The sequence below is a fragment of the Plectrocnemia conspersa genome, unplaced genomic scaffold (assembly GCF_051122295.1).
Source record: "Plectrocnemia conspersa isolate PC_06_02 unplaced genomic scaffold, ASM5112229v1 ptg000011l, whole genome shotgun sequence".
Classification (NCBI taxonomy): Eukaryota; Metazoa; Arthropoda; class Insecta; order Trichoptera; family Polycentropodidae; genus Plectrocnemia; species Plectrocnemia conspersa.
Window position 1 is genome coordinate 10,655,978 of NW_028277175.1, and position 10,594 is coordinate 10,666,571.

At 32.4% G+C, this 10,594-nt stretch overlaps 1 protein-coding gene across 1 annotated transcript in view; it reads left to right on the plus strand.

The window, feature by feature from the left end:
• LOC148229472 (ankyrin repeat and FYVE domain-containing protein 1) overlaps positions 1-10,266 on the plus strand; it is a 28,486-nt gene extending 18,220 nt beyond the window's left edge. Inside the window, exons 6-18 of the mRNA XM_088197591.1 lie at positions 6,110-6,339; positions 6,404-6,547; positions 6,617-6,971; positions 7,032-7,216; positions 7,275-7,459; positions 7,523-7,676; positions 7,747-7,909; positions 7,990-8,066; positions 8,135-8,540; positions 8,601-8,818; positions 9,311-9,623; positions 9,683-9,930; positions 9,996-10,266. Of these exons, the coding sequence (XP_088053717.1) occupies positions 6,110-6,339; positions 6,404-6,547; positions 6,617-6,971; positions 7,032-7,216; positions 7,275-7,459; positions 7,523-7,676; positions 7,747-7,909; positions 7,990-8,066; positions 8,135-8,540; positions 8,601-8,818; positions 9,311-9,623; positions 9,683-9,930; positions 9,996-10,125 (2,808 nt within the window). The 3' untranslated portion in view covers positions 10,126-10,266. The remainder of the gene's footprint in view (positions 1-6,109; positions 6,340-6,403; positions 6,548-6,616; positions 6,972-7,031; positions 7,217-7,274; positions 7,460-7,522; positions 7,677-7,746; positions 7,910-7,989; positions 8,067-8,134; positions 8,541-8,600; positions 8,819-9,310; positions 9,624-9,682; positions 9,931-9,995) is intronic.
• The last annotated feature ends 328 nt before the right edge of the window (positions 10,267-10,594 follow it).

The window sequence follows — 10,594 nt, forward strand, 5'->3', positions numbered from 1 at the left end:
CGCTGTTACAGTCGCACGGTGGGGTATTTGTTCAATCTGGGCGGCCAAAAGTCGATTATGAAATCTTTAACGCAGGTAAAAACAAAAGGTTGCTCTATAAAGCTGATAATTGCACGAATGACAATCAATGATTCCAACACCCCCTGCATAACGCCTAGCGCCCTCACGATCAGACGGAAGTTATTATTTTATTTGAATACAGTTAAAAATGTAAACCATCGATTGTGATGAAGCAGGTAAGTGTTTCTACTTTACATTTTCTCTGCTCTTTGTTGCTATTAGGTGCTATTTTGTAGTATTTTTTTATGATTTTTTTTCTAATTTGAAGTGATTTAGTTATATTTCCCAACGCTTTTTAGTATTGATTTTAAATACAATATGAAGCTCAGGTATTTTCTTATCTTTATGATACATGAAAAATTGACTGCGGATTTTTGCGGTTTTTAACACATTGTATACCATCATTCTTAAAAATTGTGCGGGGCTTAGTCGCGAAAATTAGAGCCTAAACCTTATAAACAATTATAACTTTTAAATTAGTTAACGTGTTAACGTCAAATTTAAAATACAGTTTTGTAATGATTGTGATTTTTTAATAAAATGTCCACCACGGTAAAAATCAGTAAAAATAAAATCGCGTACCAATAAAATAAAATAAAAAGTTTTTTTTTTCTGTAATGTATTTTTTAACATTTATAATACTATATATTTGACTAAGAGCACTTATGGAATCAACTAAAGTGGAGAAATAATTTTGGCCGCCCAGATCGGTCAAATACCCCATAGTGCGTCGCGTTAGAAACGCTCTTATCTAGCGTTCGTATTAACCCCTTACCGCATGATTTTTTTTTCGCTGCGATAAAAACGTGTTATAAAAAGTGATAAGAAATATCAAAGAAAAAAACTATTATTTAAAATTTTATTGATAAAAATATTTTCGGCTTTATATGACACTGCATGCAGTAGTAACTATAATATTTATCGAGTCATATGTGGCACACTATATTTAGAATGCAAATGCTCTCACCTGCCCTCCCCCCTTTACCTCCAACTGACGATCCTACAGTTTTGAACTACTTTATTTTTATCTGTGGGCTAATTCCATGTATCGAATTATTTATCAGCAATTCTAAGAATATGCTATAGTAGAAGCCAATCGATTTATTAATTGCGATGGATTTTGTAAACGCTTCTAATGTAAGTGCGTGTGTATACACAAGTATAGTCCATCCAAGATGTTAACGCTCATCATCGTTGTGTTGGAAATAAGGGTGCGTGTACGCATGCATGCATCCATATACAGTTTTCAGCGAAATTGTTTACACCGATAGTAGAACGTTACCAATACTAAATCAGGACTGTTTTAAGAGTAGGGAGACTATACGTTGGAAATTGAATTAAAAATTATAATGTGTTATATTTTTATTATAAATTATTGTCATGTTGTGGTATTTTGTAATCAATAAAACAATTCCTGTAATATTCTATTGATATTTTAAAAAATATTATATTAAACAGATATTCAACCTGGAGTGTGATTCCAAAGCTGCTATTATATTTTTGAGTTAAATATGTATATAAATAAGCAAAATAACCAAGAAAGTGATATTTTACATTTTCCTCAACAAATTAAATTAAAAAAGGAAAAATTAATTCAACGTGTAATTTCACAGGGTCACACATAAATATTTCTCACCAATACTATATTGATGAGCGTTCACATCTTGGACGGACTGTATGTGCATAATTGTTGTTTTAAAACAATCATACATGTAATGATATGCCTTTAACGAGGTTCCCAAACCACGACTAGTTGAATATTTTTTCTTAAAAAGCCCCTGCTTTAAATGTTTTAAATTTAATAAATAAAACAAAGCTTCAGAACCACTGGAGAGTTTTATCAAATATTGCAAAATATGCGTTACAGTGATAATAGTATATCAGTCTGTGCTTTCAATGAATTGTCATTGATATTAATTCATTCAAAAACCGTATGTTACAATATCGTATTATTTTGTTTGTATTTTCCTATTCATTTTAGAGAATCGATGATTTTGAGTTACTCGATTAGCTCAATTCAATTTATGCTTAACAATAATTAAGACCTAATTTAAATCCAACAGAATTTATATTAGAAAGTGAATAAATCAATTATAGTATAACAGATTCCATAGAAAGCTATTGGTGCGTTAACAAAATGTCTTACCTTTTACTTTCTTGTACAATTTTATCAGTTTCCTCCTAAAAGTAATATAAATAAAACTCAACCGAAACTGAGAAGAAATTTGCACAACACGTGCATAATAATCAGAAACTACCGACATGAGTATATTCAGTTCTTAGAATTTCGGCGCTGATTCTATTCCTGATTTTATAAGCGGAAGTCATAACAAGTTGACAATATTATTACCTCCTTTTACGATGCGGTGCAAACCCTCTAGTGTCCAATTTTTTTTACAGTAGAGGGCTACTTAAACCATTTAAGTAACTTGCCGAGTACTACACTAATATATCCAGTAACATAATTTTTTTAAATATTTATAGTATCACTGCAATATATGCTTTAGAAATAGAATTGCAGATAACGGCGTGTATGGTACTTACGACCCTTGTAGAAGCTCTGAACTCGTCATCGCCTCCCTTCCACCTTGTATTCGAACGATATCCGTAAATTAAAAAATACCCGTCTATCTATGCACGCCGACTCGCGAATGAATAACGGAAACCTTTTGAAAACATAAATAAATATTTCGAGAGATGAAAAATTAAAATCACCCATAATAAAACAAAATCAATTATATTTACGAAACGTAGACAAACTTTGCCATCGCCTCTTCAAAGTGAACAGAGCAGTAATGTAGAATTTAAATTTAGCGTTAAATAGCTAAGCTTACACTTGGACCTTACGGTTAAATTTATATACAATATATAAACACATTCTGGAACTGGGCTCTAGTTTAAAGGGCTTTCCGCCATTGCGGCCCTTACCACAAAAAATTAAATCTTGATGTACAGACAATCAATCAGACCCATATTAACATATGCCTGTCCCGTCTGGAGTAACACCAATAATATTTTTTTCTAAATTGCAAGTCATAAAATTAATATATAAATAGAATTCACATTTTTATACTAATCTTAAAAAAATTATAACAGCCTTTAAATAACATTATAACATTTACACGTTCTTAAAATAGTAATTACAAATTTTCGGTACCAATTCACTTTAGTCGTTTTCTTTACATAAAAAGAACATACTATAAGTATAATATCACAAATTTTCGCGCTACATAGCTTTTATTTTCGGGGAAATGGCCGTTTATAAAGTCATAAAAGTTCATTGGCTTGAAAGTTTCCTTTTGCTTTTTTTCGTTTTAAAAAAAGTTTTACAATACTTATGATAATACTCTTTTAAAAAAAAATTGTGGTTATGCTAAGAATGATTAAAATTGAGGTCTCCCATAGACTTATCTTGAAATATAGGGAAAACCATACATATACATAAATATTATTATGTTATCTGCTAAACAAATACATTTTCATTTAGTCAGTATATAGTGAAATATCGAAGTTTGACACCAAAGAATACTAATAAGTTTGTCGTTCGAGTCAAGGTCGAATTTACTGTGCTCTAGAAAATATTAAACGTTGTCGTTTTAAAAAGTACACTTGATATGATTTGTAACGTCGCTTGTTCAAGGATTCGATAATTAGATAATAGTAAACAGGGCCAGCCCTAGGTTATTTTGCGCCTCAGGCAAAAACTAAATTTTCGTACCGTCCCCTATTATACTTTAATAACTCATTACATGAACGCAAAAATATTATTCAAATTAAAGTAATCTAATATTATATTTGACACGATACTCTTTTTTGCAATTGTGGGTATTTAAGAATTTGTAGTTTTTTCACGTCGCAATTTTTCATTTTATTTTATCAAAGCAAGGCACACAGGCTCCATATTATAAGAGGGGTCGCAATTTTCATTTAAAAAAGAAAAAAAAACTAACATGCTTAACAAACTGAGCAAAAATAAATACAAAAGTTATTTTTAGAAAAATTTTAAAATGTTAAAAACTGCGGCAGTGATCGTGTCTTAACCCTTTGGCTACCGAAATCCGATATATCGGCTTTCGCTACACTAGCGAGAACTGCCGGATCCGACGGCTCCGAAATCGTAGTATCCAATACATTTTCAACCGTCTGTAGGGTAATTGCTTCAGGGGTTTATAACATTTTTTCAAATATATGTTATAAATATATTATAATCATTATTTTTATACATAAACATATATATATATATATATATATATATATATATATATATATATATATATATATATATATATATATATATATATATATATATATATATTATATATATATATATATATATATATATATATATATATATATATATATATATATATGTATATATATATATATATATATATATATATATATATATTTATAAATATATATACATATATATATATATATATATATATATTATATATATATATATATATATATATATATATATATATATATATATATGTGTATATATATATATTTTGTTGTATATATATATATATATATATATATATATATATATATATATATATATATATATCCAACAGTCTGTAGGGTATTTTTACTTAAACCATTATTTAAAAATATCATATTTTATTAATTTACGAAAAGCTTTATTTACATTTTAAAAATAAATAACATTATATACCATTGTTATTGATTCCTGGTCGGAGTTCGGCCGCTCAGATCTCGTATTTTTTAATACGTCATGCGATAATGACTCTTATTACAGCGCAAATAAGAACTAAAATAACACACAATCGCATATTCATCATTAATTAGGTCAAGTTCACTGCAGACAGCGTCGCACGCCGCGACAGCATGTTTACAAACTAAAATACACATTTTGACTTTTTAATTATTTAATAAAAAGTCCCGGCAGTTCTGGAACATATTTCCAAAAATGCCCGGCATCCAAAGGGTTAAAAACAAATAATTGACAAAAATGTAAAAAAAGATTTTTTTAAATTTTTATTTTTAATATAAAACATTTTTATTCTCTTTATTTTTTACACTAAAATGTTTTTTAACAGAGATACTTTGAAACAAAATGGTGGATATATCTGCCTAATAAATATATCTGAGATGTTGACAAAGTCTATTTTTTGGCAAAAAATTTATGCTGATATAATAAAGGCAGCGGAAGTTATCGTGTCCTTAATTTTGAGTAAATTCCATATATAAACCTATTATTTTCAGGCAAAATGTGTTTTTATAAGAAATTGAGTTAGGTTATGCTACGATTTACCTTCAAGTACACAAGGAGGCGATCAACAGTGCTTTGCAACGGATGCAAGGTCCTCAGGCTGCATATTATGAGGGGGTCCAATTTAAAAAAAATTAACCTTTTATAAAAATTGCCGTGAAGTCGGGCTGTTGATCTTTCAACAGCCCGACTTCACGGCTTCCACCCTCTTGAATTTGCATTAAATAGAAATATATATATTGTATATACATGTTTTAATAGCTTTACAGCGAATCGCTTAGGTCAGCGCATCAGCCAGCAAATAATAACAGATTATATTCTTTAACAACATATTTTGATAATTTTAAGTAAATATTGAGCCTTTATTTGGTATCACGGCGCCCCACAAGATCTAGCGCCCCAGGCGATCGCCTATACTGCCTGCCCCTCGGGCTGACACTAGTAAAATAATATTCAGTGTCAGGGGCGAATATGACCAAGCGGAAAATTTTCAAGGCAATCAACCCAGTCACATATTTTAAAGTAGTTTATTCTTTGGTGCCTCGTTCTTTTAAATTTTTTTAGTGAAGCGAGACAATTATTGAAGTTATTTTGACAACGAGAGGTTGAATCGCATAGGTACGAAAACCCAAAAGTTACAAACCAACCCACGTATCCATTTTTATTTTCTTTGCACATACAATATTTATAAAGTAGTTCAGTTTATCTAAAAAGAGATTTAATTAGTTTACTCAAAATAAATTAAACATTACTATTATATATTATTTCATGCAGTTTACAATAAAATATAACGAAATGCCTTAATTTTAGTTGAAAGAAGTAGTGAATAAAATATCAAGCAGAGATGAATTGCCGTTGGAATTAGCTTTACGGTCGGAAGCACTCAGTATGGCTCGCACTTTGGTGCAACACGACGCTGATGTAGACGCTGGAATGGCACAACGAGGAGTTACTCCATTGCATCGTGCCATCTTGAATGCTGACGCTTATTCAACAAATTTCCTGTTAGATAACGGAGCCGATGTAAACCTAGTAACCAGGTAAAATTAGGAAAATTCAATGTTTTTTTTTTAATTTTAATAAAATATTTATTATTATCAACAGGAACGAAGGAAATACTCCATTGCATATTTTAGCTGGACTAAATATACTCAACTTTGATGACGAGACTGCCGTTGAAGTTACGAAAATTGCTGAGAAATTATTAGACAAAGGAGTCAATGTCAACCGTCAAAATAAAATGGGATAGTAAGAAATAATTGTTTATTTAAATAATATACTTAAAAATATTCTATTCTAATTTATGTATTTTTATAGTACCGCTCTTCATTTTGCTGTCATTAATCGAAACGATCAACTATTCAATTTGCTCATTAATCACGATAAGATCGATACAGACATCCGCACTAATGATGATGAACACACGGCTCTGTATTACGCACTCGTGGATGAAACTGTGACTCCAAAAATTACGAACGGATTTGAAGCCGCAACGCATTTAGAAAACGGCAATCCTTTCGGCGGCGATGATGAATCACCGGTGGAAAATTACAATAACATGACGAGTCTAGTGACCGCCTCTAAACTGATAGAGAAAGGATGCCAAACTAACCCGTTGTATTCGAGCACTTGGGATAATTTATTGATTTTATTAGCGAAGAAAAAATATGAAGTGAGTTTATTTTTGTAGTACGGTTGTTAAATTGATTAAAATATATCGTTGTGCTTTTAGAACTCTGCCTTGTTTCTTTGTAAACATATCACTGGATCTCTGGATCATGTCAATCTGGAAGGTTATTCGGCGTTGCACATAGCGTTCTTGGAAGGCTTAGAGAAACTAGCGACGGTTCTCCTAAGCAAAGACATAAATCCAAATCTTCAAACGTCTTATGGTGAAAAATCTGACTGCATTTATAGGTATGAAATTAGATTAAAAAACATACAGTATTTTTGTTTACCATGTATTATTATTTAGGCAAACAGCTTTGCATTTAGCTGTGATGAACAACCATGAAAAACCAATAATAGCCATTATTGACCGAAAAAATAAGTTGAAGGAAAGACAAGACGAAGGAAACTTGATAACCAATATTCTCATGCCCGATTTTAACTTAAAGAATGCTAATGGCGATACGCCTCTAAGTCATGCGTTAGAAAAAGGTTACATATTTATCTTGCATAAAAGTTAAAATAAATTATATTATAAATTATTGTGTTTTATAGGTAATCTAAGTCTCGTGCCGTTGCTGATTAAGGGTGGAGGCGACGTCAACGCTCAAAATGGCAAAGGGTTCACACTTTTGCATCAAGCGATTATGAAAGAAGATTCAAAAACTGCCATATTCCTCATCGACAACGGAGCCGATATGAATGCTTTGTAAGTATCTTTCACATTTGACCGTAAGATCGATTACCAAATAGATCGTAAGGTTTTGATTATTTTTTAGAACTGAAGTAGGCGAAACACCGTTACAATTGGCTATCCATTGCCGACTTGGATTACTGGTCGAGGGTATGTGCATTCGCGGCGTAGACATGGGTCGGCTCGATCAGCATGGTATTTCGCCATTATGGGCCGCTTTAGATTCTTCGCAAGAAGAAGTTGCTAGTGTAAATATACTATTTCACTATTTGCTTTTATTTTAATTCAATTGAATCAAAAATGTAACTAACATTTTACATTATCTTAGATTTTGATTAGAAACGGTGCTGATGCGGATTGTTGGGGACCTGGACCGGAAGGATGTTTACAAACGTTGCTTCATAAGTATTATTCTTCAAAGATCGATTCATTTATATGTTCAAGCTTCGCATACTTATATTATTATTTTATAGAGCAATAGATGAGAACAAAGAAACAATGGCTCAGTTCTTAATTAGAGCCGGTTGCGACGTAGAATCACCGCGCAAGCTCGGTCCTGGCGGAAAAGGAGCCGAAATAGTATCAGATCAGCAAACGCCTCTTCATCTGTGCTGCGAGTGGGGATTGATCAACATAATACAAACTTTGGTTGAACACGGAGCAAATGTGAACACTCGCGACTCAAGCGGAAAGACGCCACTGCACATAGCCATCGAAAACCAGCATCCGGATATAATAAGTCTGCTTTTGTCCCACCCGTCCAATGATCTATCAATCAGAGACAAGCACGGCCTTTCTCCCTTTGCTACCGCCCTCACCGTTAAAAATAACAAAGCCGCCCAAGCGATCTTGGATAGAATGCCGACGGCCGCCGAGCAGGTATTATCATCGCTGTCCAAGAAACACGTTCACCGGATTAATCGTCATTGTGGATTTCAGGTGGATACGAAGGGAAGAAACTTTTTACATCTGGCCATTCAGAAGAACGACGTTGAAAGTGTTATGTTTTTGCTGTCAGTTCAAGTGGACGTTAATTCGAGAGTTCAAGATGCCGCTCTGACGCCTCCTCTACTATTGGCTGCGGCAGTAGGAAATGAAATTCTGTTGAGAAGTTTAGTTCTCGCTGGCGCCCGTCCAAACGATAGAGATGCTTATAAGTAAGTTATATATAAGGACAAAATAAACTATCCGTTACGGTGGAAATAAGTATTTTAACGATTACAAAGTGCATGGATTTCCTTAGAAATCAAAATATCTATTATTAGCAGTTGCATTAATACACAAACTCCTCTTTAGACGTAAATGTCTTTAAAGACGTGGAAATCTCTAGGTGTGACTCATTTAATAATAGAGTAATCATTTACTTATTAGAGTAATGCAAGTGGGTACACAAAAAATTCCCTTGAGTCAGCGTTATCTCGACTTTTGCAATTGACCGCTGTCATTACTTAGTGTACCTGATTCCATCGAAGAGTGTTTCTATTTTCTTTTTTGAACATAATTTAATCATTTTCATTCAATCAACGATGCTCAAAAAAATGCCTGGACTTCAACGTCAACAAAAATATCTTATTTTCATTAAAAATATTTGTTAGATTATTTATAATAGAACAATGTACATAGATTTATTAATTTCAATTGAATTGCAGACAAACCGCTTTACACATTGCATCGAAAGAAGGCCACGTTTCCATAATCTCTGCTCTTTTGCAAAGCGGAGCTGAATATGACGCCATTGACTCCAACGGGGACAACGCTCTACACATAACGGCCAGAGAAGGTCATATTGCAGTCGCTCGAGAACTATTGACCGAATCTCAACTGGACGCCGAAGCCATTAATTTAAAAGGTCGCAATCCTCTACACGAACTGTGTCGATGTGGCAAAGAAAACGCTGCAGCTATATGCGAACTATTCCTCGAATGCATGAAAGATTATCCGATAAATAAGACTGATATTCAGGTAAATACATATTCAATTTCAAATCGATCATATTAGATTAAATATAATTCAATCAATAGGGAAATACGCCACTACTATTGGCATACATGAGAGGCCAAGGGGCTCTGTGTCGGGTGTTAGTGAATGCCCACGCGTGTTTAGCGGCTGAGAATAAAGACGGTGCGACAATATTCAATTATCAAGTAGCAACGAAACAATTGCTACATAAGCTTCTGGACGCTTTACCGGCCGAAGCTCCTTGGTTTGATAGTGATTTGTGTCAAGAATGCGGCACGAAATTCTCTCTCACCGTTAGGAAGCATCATTGGTGATTATCCTGAATTTTTTTTATAGATCTTTGTACGATACGACTAATTAAATGTTCTTTTTTAGCCGGCACTGCGGTCGTTCTCTATGTAACAAATGCTCCAGCCAAGACGTCCCCATCCTGAAGTTTAATCACACGAAACCGGTTCGAGTGTGCGGCATATGCTTTACAGTTTTGCAAATCGGACCTAGATAGTGTCACTTTTCGCACGTCTTCAAATCATTTATGCTTTATTTTTTTATATTATATTCTCAAATATATTGTGATTATTCTTTTCATATCTTTATGAAAAATATTTTATTATATATTTAAATGTTTATAATATTGTTATTTTGTTATAATTATATGCTCGTCGATCACTATGTATTTTTACGTTTATTTTTAAAAGGAAATGTGCCATTTTCTTTATGCGCTATTTTGCTATTGTTATTATTATACAGGTTTTGTCAATCGCTAAATAAAAAATCGAATTTAATTTAACATTCCAAAGGCAATTATTGTACAATACAAAATGACTGATTACGTTGACGGTTCTGTTTTATTTTACAATTCGAAAGGACTATAAAATTAACATGTAATACTATTCTAACGCATATAAAGGAAAAATAAATTTATCATAGTTAAAATATGTGTACTATTATTAGTATTTAACAATATATTAATC